Below are 25793 nucleotides of genomic sequence, written 5' to 3'. Positions count from 1 at the left end.
AACTATTAAAGTATACGATGGATGTTCCAATTATTTTCTTCTTCCTGCTTTTACTTTCTTAATGCTATACATTCCAACCAGGAACATTTTTTACATTCCCACCACCTTGATGAATGATTTAAGCAACAGGRTATCTTCATCCAACTTATAACCTCTCTGCATGAACTAGTCACACCTGCAAAAATGAGATCACGCCTGCAGGCCTTAACGAGCTTATCAGAACATTGTAACTAGGACTATCCAGATTCCTCACTTACAGATCTGAACTTTTTGTTAAGTCTTTTTCTTGCATTCATCTACCACCTACACAAGTCTGTTTAAAATCAGTTCTGTTCCCAGAATCAAGATTTTATTCTTCTCYTATTGAGGTTGGTCATAAAGGATGATACATGTTTATAAAAAAAATGTAAAACTTCTGGTAAAACACAACAGATGAAACATAACATTGTTGTTTTTATTATGAATTCAATGCATCACAACTGACCTGGGCAGTAATTCTTGTACTGAAATGAAAATAACACATTCCATTGAATGTGAATTCATCACATTCACTTCTAGATGTTAAGCTTCTCGCATGTGTTCAAGGTTTTCACTGATCTYGCAAACGAAAACTTCACCTTCAACTTTCCTTCTCTCACAGTAGCTTCCATAGGGATGGTTACTTTGAGAATTACTTGAATGCATATGTAGATGAACACATGATTTTTTCCATAATTGTGCACTTAAAGGCTTCACTTATTGGAATTATACTTAAAAATATGTTTATGTGCTTTTTCTTAAGGAAATCCTCTAAAGCCTACAACGGGACTGCAGCTTTACACATCTTCCAATAGAAATATACAACAAAACTTCTCTTAGGACTTCAGATTTTTTTTTTCTTCTATCTGTCTGGAGTAAATACATTATTAAATTACTTRCACTACAGTATTTTTAATGACTGTGCTTACCAGTTGCTGTCCTTGGATGCCCCATGMTGCATACTGTAAAACTGAATCCTCTACTTCTGGAGGGTTTAACTCCCAAACTTCCCTTGAAAAAACGTAAACATTTTAAATTGAACACACTGGCATCACCTTATTTATAGAACCATTGACAATCTTATCATACTGAGAAAACAACGTGACCTACCTTGTGTGTATGTTATAAATCACATATGAAGCTGTATAAGAATAATGAAAAACCTGTGAAGAAAAAGAAAGCATGAGAATTATAAATACTGGCATCAGAAAGTATCATTATTACAGTCACAGTCTTTTAATACATAACACAAGTATCCTCATACTGAAATATTTCCTGTATTAATTATAAACAAGAGKTTTGAACAAGGGTTTGAATGCTGTATGAAGAACATGCACACTCCTCTATTAATCTAACCAGTCACCAAACCTGTGCAATACCTTCACAGGAAAGGTCTCAACCAGGCAAATCTGCATTCTGGTTTAATGAAAGGATTTCATTAAATAAAAGAAAATAAAACCACATACATTAGGCAAATAAATTACGCTCTCTTATATTTCTACATCAAGGTATGGTCAAAATCAAAATACAGGTAAGCACAGTTATTTTTTGCAATTATTTGCAGTGTTGATAGACGCAGGGTCAAATGACAGTGCTCTGACCACCCAAGCATAGCCCAACTGACCACGTTGCTGCAAAATCAGCATGCAAAAGCCTGCTGGTTACTGCCGTTTGGTTTGATATGGTTTTCCTGAAATATTTTTTCAGTCTGATTTTGCCTCGACTTCTCGGAAATTCAGAGAAAGTTGGTTAATCTGAGATTTTTCAGATTAAATAATTTGAGTAAAATAAGGCCATTTATCAATAAAGCTTYCCAATTTGTCAGGAAGTTTCCAGCCACCTCTGATCTCAGAGAGCTCAGGAGAGAAAAGCAAATTTGATGCAGTCTTACGCTACTGTTGTTACTGGYTGAAAATTTATGTTGAAGTCAACTGAAATCAAAAGAATTATCACTAAAGAGCAAAATACCAAGGTCTGATGTATGATAAGCCAGAAGATCAGTGCTGTAGAAGAGTATGAGACAGCATAAAATGTGATGTACCAATAACATGAAGGACTAAAGTCTTTTAAATCTAACCATCTATTGCACATATTTTCCCTGAAATCAAATAGTTTGCTGTATGTATATATACACATACATATACATATATATGTATATAGCTAGTAACAGACATTTTGCTAGCTTCCAAACTTGTGTGATTTATTTTAACCTAGCTCATTTCTTTAACACTACAGCTCACATTATGAAAACAGCATAATTTCATAGTATTAATTAATTTTATTATGATGTACTGAAATTACTTCATGTTCTTAGAACATAAAATATAATTGTGACCAGGTAAGACAGTACTAAGAGAAATTCTTCTTTTTGATGTAAACTACTGTTAGAAAGARCCATCAGGTGACATCTACCAGACTTTCAGCAGCTTTACACGTACAGAGTTACAGTATCTCTGCTTGGCACGTTGAAGACACATTTCTGGACAGTATCAGGCTAGTTCCAGTTAAGATGAAAACAGGTACTTGTGCAAAGGTGAAACTCTGATGTAGAGCATTTGTTGCAAACTCTTTAGCTTATGTTAYCTGTACCATGAATCTTTCAGTATCTTCTCCAAAGAGAAAAGATCAGAGATCACACAGCTGTGGTCTCTCTTACAAACCTGAATTCAACCATCTAAATTTGCAACCATCGCACACCTGAGAGGCTGTTATTTTGGCTGGAGGTTGTTTAGTAACAGTGATCTGAAACGTCCTTCTGCCGACTCCGTTTCCATTAAAATACACACCAGGAAACTTAGCATGCCCCAAATCCCTGCTGGCCAACACCACAAGTCCACAAAWGCCTGTGAAATTAGTAACTACTTTACACTACAGCTGAATTTCCCTTCTATAAATTCTCCCTYGTAGTCAAGAATCAGTTCCATCCTCTAAGCCTATGGCGATTAACATTGAAAGTGTTGCTTCACTGAAAAGAATCACACATATACCAATAATTATGTCCCAAATTGATTTTTTTTTATTACAGCGTATGATAAAGTATTTGATCATGCAAGGTACCAGCCTCTTCTGAGAAGTGCTAAGCGTGACAGAAATACAGCTGAACTATAATAATGTTACGATCATCTTGGAAGGTACGAAGACACTAAGAAGGATATTCTAAGAATGCTGATAACTACTTATTTTCTCTAAATAGCAATGATATACCTATCGACTACAAATATCTCTATACTATATACATATGTATATGTGTGTATCTATATATATACACACACACACACTTATATATTTATATACCTAGTAGAGTATTTGCTTAGATACCATAGTGCTTAAATTTCAGTAGGGTTTGCAGGAAAAATTAATCCAGTAACAAGACAATGACTATCTGGTAAGACAACGAGACAAATCATCGGCTTTGAAGTTCCTGCTTCCTTTTATACATCTTGTTTTGCTAGAGGTAGGAGAGGGCAGATCAAAGGGCCGTGGTTTCTGCGGCGGGCACCCATTGCACCTTGCCAGCGGCTGCGAAAGGGGGCAGTCCCGTATAGCCAGCGCAGCCAGTGCCAACACAGAGCTGGCAGGAACGGGTCTGCCACCCTTCCAGAAACACAGAAAAGCATGTATCACATAGCATTGCTGGAGGGCGGATGGGTATTTAGAATAGAAACATTTGAAAAACAAATTGCTAGACAGAGAACCTTTTAACAAAGAAAATGCTAAAGTAGTAAGTCATTTTGATGGATTTAACAGAAAACACACATCACAACAAGAAGGGCACTTTATATCCCACTTAAAATTCTCCTCTTTTCTTGTAATAAAATTTCTATCTAAATGTTTATGTAAAAATATTAACATTTTTGTGTTAAAAGCATTACTACCTTTGCAAGAGCTCCACAACGAGAGGACACCAACATTACAGGAGGTCACTTTTAGGCAGAATGCCGACATTTTTCTCGAAATTATTCATGTTAGTTTTATTTTTTAAAAAGAGCACTATGAATAGATAACAAGCAAGACTTTCCTAATTCATCCTGCTTACAATAGCCACATACTAAAACATAATCATTGTGTAAAACAAAAAATGTGAGGCTGTAGCACATCTTACTTCAATCCTCCTATACAATAAGAACAGCCTTCCTAGGAGCAGTTTTGTATAAAGGCCTACCTGCAGCTGAAACACTCTTTTTTGGATGTCCACCCTTCTGGTGAACCTTCAGCTTGCACAGAGCCAGGTSAGCAGCTGGGAGCCCAGGTCTGTCCCTAACGCACTGCACCTGGCAGCACTCAGGYAGGAGCCCAGCTGCAGGCACCAAGCCTGACACCAACCATAATGAATACTGGTGACCCCCCAGAATACTAGGAGCAAACCGTACCCCCCACCACCGGAGATGCCCTCTCTGGGAGGGACATACACAGGCTCTGCCCTACAATTATCTTTTTGTGGAACTTGCACTAATTAGAATAAAGCTGGCAATTCACGCCGAAGGTTTGCAAAGACACTGAGGGCTCAGATGGTCACAGATCCAGATTTGTTGCCATCTCTCACTGCCTGTCTACAGCCAAACCTGTTTGTCTTCTTCCAGACTCAAATCTTAGGTGCTATCATTTCCTTTCTGAAATATTTTCAAACATTTCTTATATTCCATGCTWTCTAACTACGGCTGTATTCAAAGACTAAGCTAAGGTTAATCTTTTAAGCACAGGTAGTAAATTACTTTAGCTRTCAAAAAAGTGGCATATATTGAAGTAGTGTGAAACTGAGGAAAAGGGAGGGAGGTTGTAGCGGAAAAAGACTAGTTTTCTAGGTATAAAGAAGAGACTCAATTAAAGAATAAAGAAACAGGGAARGTCTCCTGGAAGCAGAACAGAGCAGGTGAGCAAAGTCCTCACTCTTTTTCTCTTTGAAAATAATACATGCATTACAGTCAGTTCTGCACTGTCATATGCATRGAGGAAAATGAAGACAGGAACACGTCCTGGTATCGTTCAGTAATATAACACATTTTAAGGTGGGACACTGAAAGGATCCTTACCTCCATGATTAGCACGGATGCTTGCTAGGGTTCAGGCCTTTCTGCAAACTAAGTAACTTGCATGTTTCTGCTGTAATAAGTTGGAAATTGTTCCACACATTGCTGATTTAAGACCTGTGAAAATGGCTTTTTAGATGAGATAGACAGCATACCTCCCCCTCAATAATACTTATTTCATTTTTCTTTTGCCACAGACTGTAGGCAGCAACTATTCCATATCATACATTTCTTCTGCATTCAGTCTTTCATCAATTTATAAACTGAAGACAGGCTTTCATGTGATGCTGCTCAACACTGAAAAATGTTACCTGCATTTGCATATAAAAATATCAAATTACAAAACTATTTTACAAAGGACCTAAAAGTAAAAGGTGAAAAAAGTACCTTCAAGACAAATTGCTCCAGTCAAAACAGACTGAAATAACAATCTATTCTTCAGCTAACAGTCAACAATAGAAAGCCCACACTTATCAATCATGATCTGAACTTTTAGATGACATATTGTTCTATGTCCTTTATCCTTATTGTCCTTTATCTTCTGTCTTTCAAGGAATGTCTTTGTCTTTCTAAGGTTTCTAAAAACAAAATATTGTCACAGAACTCAATGCATAGCCCAGCAAGATGTAGGAAAACAAAATGCAATATATGCTTAGCCAAATATACTCCGCTGATTCTGTAATATACTCCAGGAAATACTCAGTTTGCTGTCCTTGGGTGATTTGGAAAATAGCCCTCAGCAGAATACTCTGTGCTAAAAAGCTGCCAAGAAAACCTCACTAGCAATATTTCCACAAGATGATGAGGATCCTCAACTCCAGAGGCACTGAGAAGAGCCAACGACATCAGAGTCCCACACCATGACCAACACCAAATGTTCATGGCCGCCAAACACCTCGATGCATCCTAAATTCATTCCTGCATTATAAACCAATTATATTCTTTCATATGCTATTTATTTTGRGTGATAATGATAGCTCCTTGCTCACTTGGCTTTTTGCAGGGTTGTAAGCAGTGTTCTGTACTTTTATTTTCACCCACACTGACACCCATACAAAGTGTGTAGTCACACTCTGAACAAGTCTCCGCACTTCTCAGTGCTGCTATACCATAAATTCTCCTTTAAGATTCAAATGAGACTTCTCATGGGGCACAACAGTACTCAGTCTGAGCAAGAGTGATAAAAACTGCATGTAAAATAGAAAGGTTAGTATGTGCATCACATTCTGCATTAACAGTTCAGTTATCCCAAAGTTTACCAGCCAAATGGGCTATATTTACGACACTCAATAGAGTAGAAATGTACTAATAGTAAGACTACTTTCCCTTGGAAAGCCATTCCCTTCCCAATAACTAAAAAAAAAAAAAAAGCAGTGGACTACCATTATACAATTTAAACTGCATGTTATACCAACATGTCCATCCCACTTCTCTCAAAACACACCCATTGACCTGGGAGAGAGCGGTAGCTTCTCAGATAGAAAGGTCTGAAACTATACTAATCTTTTGTGATACTCAATGAGATATGAGATCATTAATGGGTGTATTTACACTTCTGATCACACCAAACAAATTCTAGGGTTTTCAGAGATAACCGCTGAATGAAAATTGATTATATAATTATTCTAAGAATTAGAAAAGAATGATTAGGTTTAGTTGCAGGAAGTTTATACTGTTGCAGCATATGCATGCCTCACAAACAGTATTATTCATAAAACCAGACAGATCAAGAAACRGCTTTTACTGCTTCACAAGCCCAAGAGTCAGTTATTAAGCAATTCAAGCAATTCAAAGCTAAGAAAACCTGACCTAAAAAACGTTTTTGTGTGCCTGAAAGCTTCTCTATTTTTTCCAGCAACATCAGTTGGTCTAATGAAAAATATTACCTCTTCCCACAGATCTTGTCTCATTTATCTCCTCAGGCCATCATGTCTATAACAACAGTGTTACTGAGAGAGTCAAACAGTCCTGAGCCCAGTTGAAAAAAACCCAGCAATCCAAAACTCAAAACATTATTTCCCAATTAGTCTATGTTACAGTATTTTATAAAATCAGTGTGAAACAAGAAATCAGGGAAGAAGACACACTGAAGCAGGGGAAAAGCAGCAATATACCTTGTATGGGCACTYACYTTTTCATTCATTCATGGCCTTTCTCACTTTTGAGATATTCCGTAATGTATTAGTGAAAAGCTTGTGCGTGTTTTCCAACTGCCTTGGTTATTGCCAGATACTGGAAATAYCAGCTGTTGTACATAGCTTGCAGAATAGCAACACATGCAGGATTCTCCCTTCATCCTCTTTTCTATGATTAAGCATTTCAAGAATTATGGAAAATATCTACTTATGCTCAAAATCAAGCCAAAGACTTTTCCACAATAAAGTGATTATGAGGCCAAGATAAAAGTTAATCARTCACTCATCACTCACATGAGGAACTACCCCCACAGAGCTATACATGGAACCTCAACCGCAATTCCAAACTCAAACCCGTAATCTTCACTAAAATCTCAAAAATTCACTTTTAGAAGAGAAACATGAAAAAACATTGTTTCCTCTTTTGCCTGCGGGAGAAAAGCCTCTTAGAAGAAAAAGGGTGCCCGCAGAACATGCCACAAACTACATCCACCTAGCAAGGAGCAGGAGCTGAGCAGAGAGAAGATGAGCAGAGCATCGTAAAACCTGGGACACAGCAGATTTTTATAGATCCCAGAGGGAATCACTGAAACACGTGCACTCAAGCGGTGTGCTGGTGACACAGTCACACCGAGCGCACGTGGTGCAGCAGACACAGCAGGCAGAGCGAGTCTGTGCCGGTAGCTTTGGTTAATCTCTACCACGGATGCACAGGAGCCATCTGGCACCGCACGATTTAACCCCCGTTAACGGGACGTGCAACGAAGCACAGTGCTGAGCTTGGCCCTGCGCGAGCCGGCGGTGCCCCGGCAAAGGCTTCCCAAGCGCGACGCCGCACCAGTTCGGGCTGCAACCAGCACCTGCACCCGGCGCGGCGGCACGCGAACTCAGACCAAAAACAAGCGGGACTTCTCTGAAACACACTCTACGGCATGGCACAGACCTGAGCTACGTTACCTGATTTTCAACTAGCACACAATGAATCAGGCAAAAGGACTAACTGTATTATGTGCTATTTGCACCATTCGCTAAAGATTCAAATACATATTCATTACATATTCAAATTCACTCTCTATGCAAACTCATAGTCTATACAAATTATTACAAATTATGCCAAACTACAAAGAATATATACATCTTATCTATATAAATTATGCAAGTTATCTAAATTATTTCTCCTCTACTTAGTCATATTTACTCTTGGTTTTGCTCTACATATGCTGGTAGACTTTAGTTTTGCATCAATGAAAGTAAGAACAGACTTTGAGCAGAACATTAACGTTATATAGAAACTCTGTATTTTGACACACATGTGGCATGAATTGGAGACCATCAAATCATATGAGGCCGGACTTTGTCCACTGTGATAGCCTCCTGAAAGCAAATGAGTCACAGAGGGATGACAGTTTTTGCTGTCTCCAGTCCTGATTTCAAGCAGCAACTTCCGCCTATTCCTGCACTTGCAAAAAATGGATCAACTCCTACTCCTCATTTCTGGTTTTATGAGCTGAAGGACATGCGACTCTGCTGGGACTGCGGTGCAAAGAGAGTGGCATCAGTAGCTGATGTGCTGAGACAGAACTTTTCACRGTGGAGACAGAGCAATCAAAATGATCCATTCTTTTCTTTCCTGTATATTACAAGATATGCGACTTCTCTGTTAGTAATACTTGCAATGGAGTTAATAAGCTGAAATTAGTAGCAGCATGACTACTGCCAAAGGCAAAGTACAGCTGATGGATGGATCCTCCATCCCTTTTTCAATTTATCTACTAAATAAAGTATTAGTATCAGCACTAAAGTTGAAATCCACCTTCCTTTCAAACTGCATTTTAATTTCTTTAAATTTGTGCCACATCCGCTTGTCCAGTCTGACTCCATGCATACGAACTGCTTTCGAAACAGCTTAAACAATTAAATTTGGCAGGACCGAGTTTGGAGTGCAATATAGTTGGTTGCTTGAGTGTGTAACAAGTGAAGAGAGAGCTCTGTAGCATCAACTTCAGAGCCGCAAACGCATGAAACCAAAAGGGATTAACTCTTAAACTGCAAAGGGAAAGCTCTACGAAAATACACACGATATCAGTAAGGGACTAACTCTGTGTATCATGGAAATAATATTGGTTAAAGATTGGAATTCTGTTGATTTCAGGGGATACAAACAAATACAGTGAAACTCACGTTGCGTATTGAATACCCTAAGGCTCAGCTTCCTCTGCGCTGCACTCCRGAAAGGGTCTGCACTGTGCTTCAGTAAAGAGGGGCATTTTGCTCTTGTACTTCAGCAAAGTGGTGCATTTTGCTCTTAGTTTCCTGATATTTAGTTTGGCTGTTATTTGCCTGGCCATAGATTCAGCAAGAATTTAYATACAAGTTTAATCAGATGAACTGATGACTGATTTCCTACAGATTGTATCTGGGGTAGACAGAGGCAGGGAATTTAATTCCTTCATGAACTGCAGATTTGCACCACAATCCAGTAACCCCTTTAAGCACATTTTAATCTTAAACTGCAGTTAATGATACATTAATGTATAGTTTATGCAGCTAGAAAGGACTGCTGTGATCATCATGCCTGACCTCCTACACCTGTRCCAGTTTATAGACTTCTCACTCCCATTAGTGTGAGAGAGAACTGGAGATTCCTCGTGGAGTCTTCAATGGGTTTTAGAGCAAATCCTGGTAAACAAAGAACAAAGACTCTGTAACAATGAGATAAAATATTTCTACAGATCTCTGAATCCTATTGTTCCAACTCAAATTTTGGAAAAAAAAATAGGGGTAGATTTTGCCCATATCGATGTCTAAACCTCTGTATATTACTACATAACTTCTGGCCTTGTTTCTTAAAGCTCTGTATCTAATTGCAAAGAGCTAATCTAAACTCRCATGATGCATTTACGGCACTGAAGTTAAATGACAAGGTTATAACTTTGCAAAGCATCATATTTATTTGTTCCAATCAACATCAATTACTTGTCATGATTGATAACAACCATTGCATATCATTGGTCATAATTTATGGTTAGTATTAACACTTTTGGATATGAAATATTGCCAGCCATAACAATGACATGCTGCCAAGCTAAAATAAATATAAAGGCRAGACATTTCTAGACATGTAATTTATCTATAAGAAAAAAGGCTGTCAAAGAAGCCTAAACAAGAAAGCACGTCTGAAAACCTGCTGGAGCCTCAACTGTTCCACATGTAATTTTTCAATAAGATTAATTATCTCAAGAAAAAGACATCTACTATAGAATGTTAATTAATTCACAATCAATTAAACTCAGTTCATCCAACCAACAGTAATGTTTTACCAACCATATTCGAGAATAACTGCAGAATCTTCTTTTTCTTGTGCTACTTCAAGAACTGAGATAGACCACCCTATATTTGGATATGCAACTCAATCATTTTTAAATATATAATCATTTCAGATGAGTGAATTATTCAAAAAAGAATGTACTGCATTACTACTTCTGAAACTCTCATATATCACTGTCATTTGAAATTCTATTAGTTACACTACTGTGTAAAATATGTTTTCTGAGTATTGTATGAGATGACTTACTACAAAAATTATATGGAATTTTTTTCTGCCTCATTCACCTTCAACATTACAAAACAGGTATAACTTCACTGAAACCTGACTGTGGAACTGGTAAGCCTCAAGCCTCATGATGTTACCTGATCATTTTTTATACTGATACACATGTACACCCACGTCCTTCTCATGTGTATATTCACTATGATTAAAATTTTGACTTTATGAATATTTCAGGATTTACAGAAACTTTTCTTTTCCTGAATTGCTTTGCAGTAAGTCTCACAAGGTGCATGCACATTCTGATCTGGAGGAGGAGAAGGGGAAACAGAAGATASCAGTTCTGATGCCAAAATCAGAACTTTCTCTCCATAGAAATATGAGGCTGTTGCCGTTGCTCACTTCTGGTCAGCACAGGTGAAGATCTGGCTTTGAAAAGCCCTTCTCTAAATACTTCCATACCCTCCAATGCTTTATACATCTGATCTGTTCATGGGGTCCTTCCATACAATTTAACTGAGTCCCACAGACAAGAGACATCCCTTAGGAATGAGTATCTCCACACATACCGAGAACTGTTAMCTGAGACCAACGTACATTTTAAATCACTGACTCGAAAGCAGAGCTGCATCTGGCTCCTTAGAGTGTTTTGGTTCAATTCAGTTTACTCTTCGGGACATTGCAGAAGAAGAATGGAGCCAGCACTTGGTTCTCTTCTCAGTTTTTCTGAGGCAACGTGCCTCACGTATTGTATTTGTTCAATCAGCTTGCTAAAGAGGAAATTGGAAATGTAGAAAAAAATACCACCTTGTTTTGAAGAGAAACACATCTAGATGTGGTGATACTTACAGGAACATGTATTAGCGGACTCAAGTGAAACTATATGGGCAAAGAAACAGACAAAGAAATTCGTGAGAAAGTATTTTCTGGGATAAAATATTTTGCACAGAACTCAGCTGGAAATGCCCTGAAATTACGATGATGCAAAAGAAAATCAAAGCATATACCAGGACAGTTTCTGAAAAAAGGCTGCATCTTCAATCTTTTTTCCTTCTCTGGGCAACCTGACTCCTCCGGGCAGCGGCGAGAAGCAGGCATCAGATGCTCCTCAGCTGCTGGCTTGCAGACGACACTGCGAGATGAAAGGACCGGTGGGGCTAGAGAAGGGAGAAGCAACGGGATCGAAACATATACCTGGAGGGATGAAGAACTGCAACGGGCAAATGGAAAGGAAAACAAGGCTGAGGGAAGCGGACAGGAAAACCAGCAAAGAAAGTAAGATTTAAGAAGGAAGAGAAACAGACAGGGCTAAATATACCAGAAAGAAAAGAAGAGAATCAGAAAAAAATTGAACAAGTATAGAACAAAACTGAACTGAGTCACTTAAAAAGCTGAAAAGGACAAGAGAAAAAATAAYGGATCAAAGAGCAGCTGACACGAGAACGAGAATCAAAAGCGAACGGAGAGGCAGCAGGAAGAGYGAGCAGCGCTCAGATTGGCGCTGTGTGGGGGACGGCGGCTCGAAACGAGGCCCCGGGGACCGAGGAAGGAAACGCCTGCAAAGCAGGCTGCTTTTTAGAACCTTCCCCTTTTGSAGGATAAAAGATGCGAGTGAAAAAGCAATACATTCTTCTCAGGAATCTGACCAAATGACAATTCAGGCCTTGAATACGTGAACTTCAGCAACGTGGCACCGAGGAATTGCTACCTTTTTTGGCATCATCCCTAATTGCTGAGCATCGCTATTCCATGAGCCAAGGCAGTTTCGTGCGTGATAAATCTTTTTCTTTTGTTCTCCAACTCGGTTATAGCAGACAAATACAGGAAGAATTTCCTAGTAAATCATTAGCATGTCTATGGCATTTCTTAATGATGCTGTACCTTTATCATGCTCTAAAACGTCTTCTGGACTCCCACCTCCCAGCCTTTCAAAAATCRGCCATTCCCTTACAGTCATAAACTACAGTAAAAACATTGAATCAAATAGGTAATTAGACAACATTCTTTATTACCAAAGGTGATCTACACTTTTGATATTTAAAGGCAAATTATCCTACAAGGAAGCTTAATGATAAGTTTCCTTTACTTTAYTTCCCTCTTGGGACCAACAGAGTCTCCCAGAGCAACACCAGAAGACTCCTTTAATCTCTGGATGTTAGATACTTTAGGGAAATCTTCTAGATGCTAGTGGAATTTTTTTTTTTAGAGTATTCAAATTTCTCACTTAGTCTTCCATAGAGTTCTGAGAAAATGGCTACTTATCCGCCTTGACTTTTGAGTATTCATATGTGTCCCAGGAGTTTGAGCTGTGAGCAGGCTTCCAAACTGCTTTTGAAAAACATGCAGTTAAATGCTCTTGTACGACAAGCAAACTCTTATGAACCCCCATCCAGCAGGCCTAGGACCCAAGGTCACTCCAAAGCATTCTCTAGGATCCCTGCTTATGCTCTTCAAATGGCTTGAGCACTAAAAGCTAGATTTCCTTCCTTCTTACACCAGTTCTGCACTGAAGCGTGAACTCCAGTATCCTTAATGAACCACATCTATGTTAAAACAGCAGGAAAACAGAATTTTGTCCATAGTAGTAAGTTCATTTTAGGAATAAGTATCATTAAGGCTAAATTTCACCTCTAGCTTTAAAATTCCTTTTCGGTCATGCCCTGTTCATCTCCCTATCTCCATGATTTCTTTGGTGGTACTCATCCCGCTAACTGGCTTATATTGTTCCCCTTCTGTTTCACTTTCTTACCACAAAACTGAGCAAAATATCATCTCTCTACGCATTTTCCAACAATTGAGCTCACAGCTAGTTATCTACTCCAGCACTTCCTATTAACAATCCACGATGCTTCTTGTAGTCTACTAGGCCTACCTTCACTAATTTTCTTGTATTGTACCGTATCTCTGTATTAGTCTCTGTTGTGGCTGCTTTATGATACTATAGATCCTTTGACGGGGGTAACATGAAGTAGACTCTTGTAGCAAATAAAAGACCTCTTCATGACGAAGTGATTAAAAGGTCACAATAAGAGAGCTATTCATTTAGTACAAGGGACTACTTCACAGYGATCTCAAAGAAGCTATAATAAAGTGATGAATACCTCACACCAAACCCATCTCTCCAGGAAACATCTAATCTGGTCCTATATTTGCAGACAATAAATAGAATTACAAAGGTTAAATTTGTGCAGGTGGTTGACTGCCTTCGCTGAAACATTAATTTATTGCCTAAGACCCCAGGCTAACAACCTTTTATGCTCAAATACCCCAAAGACTTATTCTTACTTAAAAAGATCATAAAAATTGGATAATAAAGGACTACATCTTAATATTTCTCTAAAAAGTGGACCCAACCATTTGATCTCGTAGGTCTGTCACACTACCAGTGTTCCTCAGGGCATGGACTGAAGTTTAGTTTAAAGCATGATGTGCAACAAAGGCAACTCTGCAAAGATTTGCTTGAAACACATCTCTGGGACAGCTACATAAAGGTCTAATCTTTGCAATCTACTTCAAGGTATTTCAACTCTCTCTCTCTACGAATTTTAAAAGATCTTTCATTCTACCTGTACCAAAGTAACTGCTAACTCTCATTTTTCAGGAATTCACTTATTCAACACTCATCCTTTCAACACTGTTGAGAGATACAAATGCCAGCAGATATATCTGCTTTCCTGACTGATCTCCTGGCTTAGTCAGAGAAGAGACAGTAGTCAGACAATATTTCTTTCACTGAGGAGCCACGAAACCAGCAAATATTTCTTCTGAGAAGGGTGGGATGGGTTCCTCATGCATAACGTAGCTGGGAGATGACCATGCCATACAGTGAGCTACAACAGAAGAACCATGAGACAGGGTGATTAAAGCATTTGAAAAACACAYGGACCTTTTTGTCTTTGCACATTTGCTCTGGGATAAAGTTTTCAATTACAAGGATATATAATACTTCTCAAAAGATAAAGCAGTGCCAACCATCCCCCCCATGTAYATCCACTTGCACAGTGGCTTCAACTGCACCTTTCGATGAAGGTTACCTGTCCCCGGTTCAGTGAATGAGCAGTAAATCACAGATTCTAACTGGAAGAGCTACCTAAATACTTCACTGCTTTATCTCACTAACTGTTTGTTCTTTAGGGATGTGACCAGTGAAGATATTTGCACTCATTTTCATACTTTCTCTCTGTATCCTGTTCCTACCACGTTTTGTTCTATTTTTAAACTAATTTAGTTCTTTTTTTGTTCTTGAGTTAAATGTTTCCCGGAGAACTATTTTCTGCTCTTGTTGTACAGTCACAGAACATAAGAGACCACTTGTTAAATTGCATCAGATATTGGCCCTTTTTAAGTAACAGCAAAACAGCTTTTTCATCTCTTTAGCRCTCTCACCATCAATGGTATATACAGCAAAGGCTACAGGCAAGCCTGCTTCTTCCAGAATCTCTGAAGCAAAAGTTCTTCATTACCGCCACACACCTTCCTTCCATTACCTCCAGGTAACACAACTTTGGTTCCCCTTGTGTTAACACAGCTGATAAAATGCAGTATTTGACACTGTGCTTTTCTACGACATTTAAAAGGGCACTGGCAAGCATGCCATTCATCATCTTCACCTACAGCCTTGTCAAAGCAGAGAAAGGCAACTTCAAGAATGAATTCAGTAGAATAGAAAAACTGCCTATATTTTATTCATCTATCTTCGTTGGTACTGAATATATCAAAAGTGGGGGTCACAGACATTTCAGCACAACAGATAGTACAGATGGTGCTGCTTGTATTAATATAGTTCCCCTGAGAATTAATTTTGTTTTGCTTGCAGACCTTTGTTCCCTTGTCTTTCAATGTTTTATAATTTTGTTGATGGTATTTATAGAATTCTCCATCTGTCAACTCACTAGTTTCCCTATTTCCATCAAGAGACATTGGTTCCAAGGGTTCCATTAAAGWCCTGTTCTAATAATCTGTGCAAACAAGATTTACAAGGTAGTGCATCAAGCTTCTGAATCGACTACATTTTGTGGTGGTTGCTAGGCTTGTCGCTCCCCACTACAGGTAACAACATGGGTTTCAGGCTGTTTCGGGCACTTTTTGCCAAGATGCGTTCTCAGGTTGCTATCCTGAGTACAAAGCTGCTTCAGTGATTACACTTCAAAAATGTTTTTCCAATCATCTCTAAGGTGCAGTAAGTGTACATATAATCTTTCACATCAGTCATCAGCTAAGTATCACTAGCACTACATACACTTTTTTCTTAGGTAAGTTAAATGTTTCTATGAACCAGTTTCACTACATTGAGTTGGAAACTCAGTTGGAGTTGCTTATTCCAAACTGCTGCTTCGGAAGTCAATTCTCAAAACCTTCCACCATGTCACTGCATATTTTCTGAGCTTCTAGTCTGATCTCAAAATCTTTGCAAGAAAGCTAGTGATTTCAGCCAAATACATGAAGAAACTTTGACAAACAAGAGATTAACCATAGAAAGTCAAGACCTAACTACAAAGACATAAAGGTGTTTTAATAACATTGTTTCTCCTATGTTTTTTTTTGGCAAGCACGCCTCATTGAAACCACATTTACCATTGCAAAGACCGAATTAATGTCACCAYGAATATTACATATAGAGGTACTTTCTTCTTTTGTGAGCTTGTGTATCTAGTGACTAAAATATTTCTTTTGAATGCTTTACCTACCAACTTCACACAAAAAACAGTGATTTTTCACATTAAATTTAAACAAACAGACATGCTTAAATTGTTTTCCATTTATACCAGTTCCTATATAACTTTATTTACAGTTCAGACACTTTAAAACTTCAGCTGCTCTGCCAGGGACTCCAGTCCCATGGAACAGAATGGAGGGCTTGGGGGGATCGGCTTGTGTTTTTGGTTTTGTTGGGACACTTTGCTGCCGCTTTGTTTTTGGTGGAACCTTGGTTTCAAATTCAGAATAAGTATATGAAAGGTAAGATTTACCATAGCAATTTATACAGAATATATGCCTGATCCAGAACTAATCATCGGGAAAACAATCTGCTGATTTCAGTGTGACCTTTGGCTTATTTGGTTATTAAACACATCAGTTACAAAAATCATGCCATTATAGGTACATACTCCGGAAAAAAAAAAAAAAAAAAAACAATAAGAAAAGCAATACAATTCCACAATTAAATATTCTGGAGGGTTTTGCTAGGGAAAGATTAACAAGTTGAACGGCCTTTCTAACTAGAATCACATAAACTTGTGAAACTCAACATAAATGTTTCAGACTGTATTTTGAAATAAATATTTTCGGTTGAGATTTTGGCCATTCCTCTGACAAAGAAAAGTTGAAAGGGAAAGATTCTTGGCAGAATAAATCCCATTAAGGAAGCAACCCTCATTTTAGGCCTTTCAAATTTGATAAAAAATAGTTTACTGACTGACCCTTTTATAACTCTATCGTTGAGGTAAAAGTATGTTCAAAGAGTTCACTAGAGAAAACATATCTCTGATGAAACTCCTTTTATTAACCCCAATAAACTTTAATTGGCCCCCTAATGTTGGATTTGCATCCACAAAGAGAAAATAACTTTAAATACGCACCACTAATAAATTGAACACACATGCTCATAGTGATRTACTCCATATGAGAAGCAACAACTACAGATTTGAGGTTATTTGCTCAAGGAAACCACACAGAACGATTCACTCATGGAAACAAACTAACTAGTCAGCAGTCCACAGGGATGGGTCATAACTCGGATGAGTCACTGTACGCTGGAGCTCTCTCATAGGGACAGCAATAGCACAGCTCATGGCCTTTTTGGAGGTATCGTTCKCTGTGTTCCTTCTACATAAACATATACAAGGAAKAGACTTCTAAATTTTCCGTAGATGGAAGTATTGAGGTGTCCAATGAAGTCAAGGAGATGTCAATAAGCAAAGAGATGCTTACCTCTAACGTGAACCTCCACGTTCTGTGAGGTGCTGTACCTGTACTCTTAGGAATTCACCCCTAGATCTGACACCTCAGCCCCTGGAAACCTCAGCCCTTGGAAACTGTTACCATGTGCCACTTCTGCATACACTAAAGCCTTCGTAATYGAAACATAAAGAAATTCAATAGATTTTGCATCAAATACCTGATGTAAGATGCTTATATTCCTCTCACATWCTCAAGTGGAAAAAATTCCATTATATAATCATTTATTTGACATTTAATTCATCTTCCTTGTAATTCAATGGGCAGAATTAAATGATTAAACCTAAAGTGATTATGTACATAATGAGTAAAAACAGATCAAGTCTTTTTTAATTTCAGTAGTGGGGGTTATAAAAACATTTAAGCATCTTTAATATGAGAAACTATTTAGTAAAATTCACATTTGTGTCCTTTTAAAAATAATAATGGGACTTTAATCAAATTAAGCTTCTTAAATTTTAAAGTAAGCAATGGCTATTTTATAATCTACTGGCCAGATTCTCGGTTGCTGCACTGATTTCTAACTCTGCCTACTCTACTGAGCTATGTCCATTTTGAACATCTATATCCTCCTTTAAAGCATTTAGTAGTCTTTTTGAAAACAAATGGTTTGTTTGTCAAAAGAGAGGTACAATAGGCTATGCACTCAAGGTTTGCTTTATATCTCAAGTCCTCTGAAAGCTTCTCAGAGACCTTCCATTACATCTATTTCTTGTCAATTTAGCAGGGTTATTACAGAAACTTTATTACTAATAATGATGCAGTAGTTGGAAGGGCTCTTGTTCAGATCTCTTAAATTACATTTTACTTGCAAGATCCTTAAGTTTACCATCGAATCAAGATTAGAAAAAAGAAATRGAAAGATATATGACCCAGGCTTTCTGTAAAGATAAACACCCTGTGTCAGGCTGACACAAGAAGCAAAGCTTTGCGCGTAGCAAGAAGGGACAGGATTCAGAGTAATCTGCACTTTCAGAAGAGGTGAATTTTATTCCAAGTCTAGCTCTGCAGCCTGAGACTGAGTGCCTAACCATCACACCAAGTGTGGTTCTTCTCTGATCAAAGCCAACAGCAACATTTCAGTGCCCTCAGAGGTACGGAGCACAGCTATCCTCGCGAACAGCCATCTCACACCCGTTTCAAGTGTGGTCCTCAGCTTGCCATTAAACAAAACTGTTTTGTTAGCATCTGTGGCATGACCTGACTGCAGGCCATCCCCATCCCAGCTAACGTTAAATGAGCACAGAGGTGGCTGGTTTACATGCAAGCACTCTGGTAGCGAGGTTAGATGTGACCCTCAGAGCTACTGCTGGTTAAAATGATGTTCATTGCTGCTTCTTTCTTTTGATATTAAGCAGAGTAATCAGCAAGAGCAGTGCACCTTACAAGTACAGCCCTACCAGCATAATCTATAGGACATACATCGTTCTCTGTAGGCTACTGCTGGTTTACACAAGGGTGTGAGCTGCATGATTAAGTGCATGTTAATTTTATGAATTAGGAATTATAAAGGTCTATTAAGAGTTTTCTTTCTTATTAGATATGTCTTCTCCTTTTTTCTTTTGTTCAAGTAATGTCGGGGTAGCAGTGACAGCTAAGATATCTACAACTAAATGATACAGAGTCCTTTCTGCTAGCAGACACTTCTCTAAATATTCAAGAAACAGGTAGAGTTAGGCTGCTAATGATCTGCTTTGGCAGAAGAAATTTTAACTCGCTCGTCATCCATTCCAATTACTAAGTGATGGGGCTTYCCACTGAAGGAAGACTGCTTTCTTTACATACATATTCTCCTAATAGGGCTGATCCAACAGGACTGCCACCCATGAGCCTATCACTATTTTTATCCAGAAGTATCTGCATTTTTCAGTATTCCCAAGCAGACTCTTTTAAATTTCCATTTGCATTTGTGGCATAGCTCCTGATCCTATCTGAGCGAATCTGTTAGCACACCATTAGCTGTAAAGTGCAACACCGAGATCCTCCCATCTTCCCGTTGCTGCTAATGCAGCTAATCTGAGCAGCGCCTCTCGAGCAATTACACTCTTCTGTTGATCGTAACTCTGGACTACAAAGATGAGATAAAGAAACTGCAATGCTCTGTACAGCAGGACTAAATCTAGCGAGGCTGTCCACTTTACTGCATACTGAAAATAACACATTTACCYCTTTTGTATCTTCTTGAAGATTCTTAGCCAAGTGCTTCGTTACATTTTATAAACTCATTTAGAAACCACTGCGGTTTGAGCATAGAGTGCTCTGTCCACAGCATTTTAAGAGCAAGTGACAAGCTATCATTAACGTCCCAGCATTGACAGATGACTCCCTGTCTAACCAAATTAGCACACAATTAATTCTGAGTACTAAATTGCTGTATGCAAACAGACAAAACACTGTTTTTGAAACATTAATAAAAATATTCCTGGGATTTGACATTCTGTGAGAGGTCATTTCACATTTAACTTCATTTTCCTTCAGCTAAGCATTTGCAAGTAATAAAAAATGAGAGCCAATTAAAATAATTTATGACAATTTACAAATACATATACTGTATTTATATAACAAATCACATTACTTTTCAGTAGGACAGCCACCACTCAATTTAAGAGCTGTAGTTACTGAATATTATTTAAATACAGTCCTCCATTTACATACGAAGGTAAATAGTGCTTACTTTAAAATCTTTTGAATTACTTCTTTTGGCAAAAAGATTAATTTTTCACTTCTTTTCTTTACATTTTTCCCTATCAGAAAGTAATTTTCTACATGCTATATCAGAATTGGCCTAATACACATTTCTCTCACTTGCTATTGCAGGAAGAGAGTCTTGTAGAGTAAAGAAATGGGAATCTCATAACCTTCCCTGCCAATGCGGACTTGCTGACCAACAGTCTGATCAGACTGAAYGAAACTTAAACAGCTTTAGCAATTAGCAAGGAAAAGGGAATTTGCTAGTCTCAAATACTGCATGCTTTCTCTGTTATTGGATGATCCTCTGCATTGAAACAAAGTGAGCAGCTTGATTGCATTACTAAATAGAACAAGATTAAGTTTTCATCGATGCTTGATGGAAAATCATAGAAAAACCAGGACGGGAACCAGCCACAGTCCCACCTCAAGACAGAAACAGCCAGTCCTAAAGCATTCAGAAGACAATTGTTTAACCTACTGAAGAAAATTCCCAAGGGTGGAACTATCTTTAGAGTTAGAAAGCTATTTCTAACCCTAAATCTTCCCTGCTACAATTTAATCGTATTATTCTTTCAGCTAGAATAACAGAACATAAAGAAGAGAGTCCATTACCTTATTGTTCACAAGAACATCTTTCTCATTGGAAGCTTAGATGCCCTCAGTCTTCTCTTGTTGTGACAAAGGAAACTTCACGCGTCCACAAAAAACACATGCGTAAACACTGAAGTGAGGTATTTCCTTTTTTTTTTTTTTTGATTTTTTCCTAGTCAGCAGGACATTGTTCCCTTGTGTCCCCATATCTTTTTCCACAATACCACAGTAGTCGTTGCCTATTGCGCATCTGTTTACTAGAGCTATTCCCACCTAGTATGGGAGCTCRCCTTCGTAGCTACTGAACTGCATCCTACATATTCAAATCACCTCTCCAAAACATTTACAAAGTTTTGAAATCTAACCTTGCTCCCCAGAATGCTGGCAATCCAGCTGGTAAAATCTCTACATTTAAATAGATTTACTCTGTGTTCCATTATCCAAGTCATTAGGGAAAATTATTGAATTAGCACTGGACTCTGGCCAGAGGCCTGTGAACCATAACGCCATCTGTTTTGATAGCAAACCATTTATTTGCAAGCTTTTGCTCTAAGCACAGAGTTCCAGTTTGCTTCTGCTTACAGCAGTCCCACTTAGGCTGCACCTCTGTAACTTCCTGGCACWGATGCCATCTAAAATAGCAGAGAAAACTCCACTGGAACAGACATCGGACCTACCACTGATCATCTCCTCTTCAGGAGTTATGCAATTATAGACAGAAATTTGATTGATTTGATATGATTAGATCRTCACAAATAGATGTTGGTGGTTACCTACCACCCTGTTATCTTCTAAGAACTTCGAAGCAGTTCAGTTGAACTCCCAGAAAAATAARTCTTTCTCCTGTTCTCCACCATGATTCCCCAGAGCCTCGTGTTTGCTGTCTTTTTGGAGATGACCAGTGTTTGTCCTTTTCAGTTTTATGGAATCTTATCTATCTTCCATATGTCTTCACAGATAACAAGTAAGTACAATTACATTACCTCCACTAGTTCCTGATGGCAATTTTTATCAGGGACAGGACAACAACACTAACCTTTTTTCCCCTTATCTACACCTAAGCTCTTACCAGATTGTGGCTGAAGTTAAATGTGTTAACTGTCAGATCACAACTAACCTTGTAATTGAAGACTGGAGCAAAAAAAGGCAATAAAAACTTCAGTCTTCACCAAAGCATCTGCTATTAGCTCCTCCCTTGCTCTGAGAAACAGATTGACTTTTTTCCGCCTTTTTCCTCTTATTAGTGCTGAAAAATTTCCTAATGACTGCTCACCTACACCCACACATCACAGGGGTCCTGTACGCCCAGCCACTCCATAACAAAGCCTGAGCGACCAGCATCTCCCTCCTCTCTCATGCCGTCATCCCTTCCACCGCGGGCAACCAGCCACGTGGAGGCTGCACTCCAATGTGTCCTCTGGGCTGGCCAGGGCGTCACCTTTTGCAGGGCAATTACAACACAGCTTTTGCATCCCTGCCTGTCTCATTTAGTGCTGTGATCCTTCTCATTTCCTCTACTTGTTCACGTTAYCGTATTAAACTTATCTCCAATAAAAATTACCCTCACATAAAGATTACTGACCCTTTCCATACAAAGCTAGGCATAAGGCATTTGCTTCTTTCTTTGGTTCATGTATTTTCTTCAGGCTTTCAGAAGGCTACGCAAGACTGAACAAAGCAGATGATACATGAAAAAAGGAAACAGTCTGTTCAGAGCAGGGTGGTAACTGCTGGAGTTAAGCACTTTAAAAGAATGCAGGGAGAAGAAGACAGGAAACCTTAACAGTTACACACAGTTTTGATTTCTAGCTACCACTCTGACAAACTGCAGAGAAAAGAACCAGGGAGGAAGAAGAATCAGCTATTGGTCCATTGCTACAAATCAGCGAGGTAGCTCGTGTACAAAGGAACCATGCCACCGGCGCTACAGCTCAGCCGTGCTCTCCTGCATCAAGATTCAGATGCAAGTTAAATACTTCATCACGTGGTCAAGTTTTTCATCAGTTTCAGCTTGAAACTTTTTTGAATACAGGATGCAATTTTCCATAGCATTTAAGAGGTGACATCCTTTGGCACGAGGCTCCAACCTGCCAAGCCCCCAGGCTGCCACAAGCACMAAGGCGTCCCAGCAGGGCATCTTCTCCCTGCCCCAGAAAGCAAAAGATGGACCATAGCAGAGAGAGCATGGGTTGCTAATTTTGCAATGAACACATTTGCACTCCATGGCATAAGGACCCAAATGTTTGCAAATGCTGTAAAATGTTCCATTTTACAATCAGCTATAGCAAAGAGAGTGTACAGCAGGATCCTTGGCCAGAGGTCAGGCAGAAGCATCTCAGGCAACGATTAGTCCAGACCCAGGGGATATGGTTCAGGTATGACACCTCCAGCTCATTTTGAATTTCTCTCCCCCCAATTCTGGAGTCTAAGAAAAGCTCYCTAAGTCACTTAGGGGACATTTCAAAAACATAAATGAGTCTAAACTGGTCTCCTAATGGCATTTGTCCATGCAAATCTGAATCCAAGCCAGGCAAATTACAATACTGAATGGGAAGCTTTTCCTATTGATAAATATCTAAAATCTTGTTTTGTCRGTCCTTATCTAAGAAGAAATTAGCCTGTTTCTGAAGAAGTATTGCATGCGCAATGAATAAGATAGTGTTGTATCTTACAGTTAAACAAACACATACGCCCTCCATATGTCAATGCTTCGTGCAGCTCCGGCCCCCATGGCTCTGGGTTTTTTTTTCCCTGGTTTAAAGTATGGCAACTAATGGGAGAAGAAAAAAAATCAGAGGTTGCTTTTATACAGGGATATTTTATCTTGTATAGAATGTAATGAAGTCAGATTTAAATATATATAACCTTGGGGTTATACAGTCTTGAGTTCTTCTAAATGTGCTGTGCTCTGATAATACCTGACATTTAGTGGAACATCTCCCACAGTTATGCAATAAAGTTGACAGCATTCCAGAATTAAATCCACTCAAAGTATGAAGTTGCATAGAAGGAACAGAAAGGGAAGTGGRGAAAACACTCTAAGAACAAGATAAAAGAAAGGACTAAGAGTTTGCCTGTATTTTAATTTTTATTTTAGACTGTGACAAAAACTGCTTGCATGTGATTTCAAACTAAAAAAGTAAGATAAAGCAGGTATATTGATCTCCTTGTTTTTTACTATGAAAAATAGCTCAATTTCAAACGTAGATAAAGGTTTTACAAAGGCACAGAAGTTGCTTTATGTAATAGCTGCCCGTAGCTGCAGTTTACTGGTACCTCCTTGAACACTGCTTTACATGCTTAGGACTGACAAATTAATGATATTTGCATTTAACTTATTTCAGTATAGGGCCCTTCAGTCAAAATGCACTGGATTTTCTTCTCCTTATTATTGAAGGCTTCAAGAAAAACAGCTCTGCCATTTCTGAGAACAAAACCAGGAAGCTCTCGCTGAAGAGGAGGAGGAGGAGGAGGAAGACCGCTGATGTGTGTGGCCCGGCAGCGAACGCCTTCTCAAAAGCACCAGCAGCGGCGTTCATCCTTCAAGCTTAGCTGAACTCAGGTTAGAAACCTGCACACCGCTGTGAGCCTGTGCCTCCGAGCCGAACAAAATGAGATTTCTGATTCGCCTGGGCTGGAGGAAGAAACCCATCCTATTTTCCACAGAGGAGAAGCTGCATTTATGAATATTCCTATTAAAGCAAGGACAAAATGCAGAGAGGAGGACTCCCTACACAAACATATGCGCACACTCGTGTATCTTCTGTAGCCCTGGCCTGGACACAACCTGCCTCAAAATGGTTGGAATAATTTTACTGAGATTATTTAGTTTCTGTTTACAAGCCTTCATTTTATTGTGGGCACATCTAAAAATTATGATATAAACAGTTATAAAAAAGAAAGAAAAATGGATAAATCAAATATACATGTGTGTGTATATATATATATACACACACACACATATAAATACGCATAAATGTTCCATCTTCTCAAAGTATTACCAATTGCAGAAAAATTGAAACTGAAGTTTCGTCTTTGATAACACTATACTCATTAAATCAACAATTATATAAAATAGTCTCTGAATATTCTATAATCTTAGGAAATCAAAGAGAGAGATATGGAATCGCCGTAGGTTACTCACAGTGATACAGAATACACCCCATTTTGCAAAAGAGGAAAAGAACATGCAAAAAAAAACTACAAATGCCATTCTGTGTTTTAAAAGTAATACTGTGATGATTGTGCCTAGCATGCTCGTTTCCATTTGCTTGTTTTCCTTCCATTGTGAATTGAAGTATCTTAAATGAAATAATAAATTCCTGGAAGAAGAGAATTACAGAACTTTACCACGAATTTAGGCTCAGGCGTGTTCTGGCTCTTCTTTGCAGCAGGCACAGGAAAAAGCAGCAGCAGCATATACCTGACATTCTATATTTATATATATGTATAAAAATATCTATATAGAGAGAGAGTTCATGGTAACGATTTTAGTAATATAATTTTGTAATCAGGAAAATGCTCGGGAATGTGATTTTAAAGTACTAGCAGTTTTTCCTCCCTTACTAGTACTGCAGAGCTCATTGTGCTCATGTGCATGACAAAAGCCCTGGCTGATTTACTTCCATTCTCCTCCTCTACCAGAGCATGCGAAAATTTAAAACCACTCATTTTGTACAAAAAAAACTAAGCTTGCCATATTGAAAATATTTTTAAAAATCACTGCTATGTTTCTATAATTCTGTATTTCAACTTTCGAAATCCTACTTTATGCATCTATTACATAGGCTTACAGTTCCTGTGAAAGGTAGTAGGGGATTCTGGCAT

The 25793-nt window shown here is 38.5% G+C and overlaps 1 protein-coding gene across 1 annotated transcript in view; it reads right to left on the bottom strand.

Moving 5' to 3' along the window:
* Nucleotides 1-25793, bottom strand: part of DPP10 (dipeptidyl peptidase like 10) — a 215422-nt gene that overhangs the window by 72676 nt on the left and 116953 nt on the right. Inside the window, exons 5-6 of the mRNA XM_085320968.1 lie at nucleotides 1129-1181; nucleotides 948-1029 (exon numbers count right to left, since the gene is read on the bottom strand). Coding sequence (XP_085177094.1) covers nucleotides 948-1029; nucleotides 1129-1181 — 135 coding nt within the window. The remainder of the gene's footprint in view (nucleotides 1-947; nucleotides 1030-1128; nucleotides 1182-25793) is intronic.

The sequence above is a fragment of the Rhea americana genome, unplaced genomic scaffold (assembly GCF_003343005.1).
Source record: "Rhea americana isolate MKP2758 unplaced genomic scaffold, rheAme1 scaffold_67, whole genome shotgun sequence".
NCBI classification, from domain to species: Eukaryota; Metazoa; Chordata; class Aves; order Rheiformes; family Rheidae; genus Rhea; species Rhea americana.
Note: the sequence above shows the minus strand (reverse complement) of the source record. Positions and strands in the feature narration are given on the sequence as shown.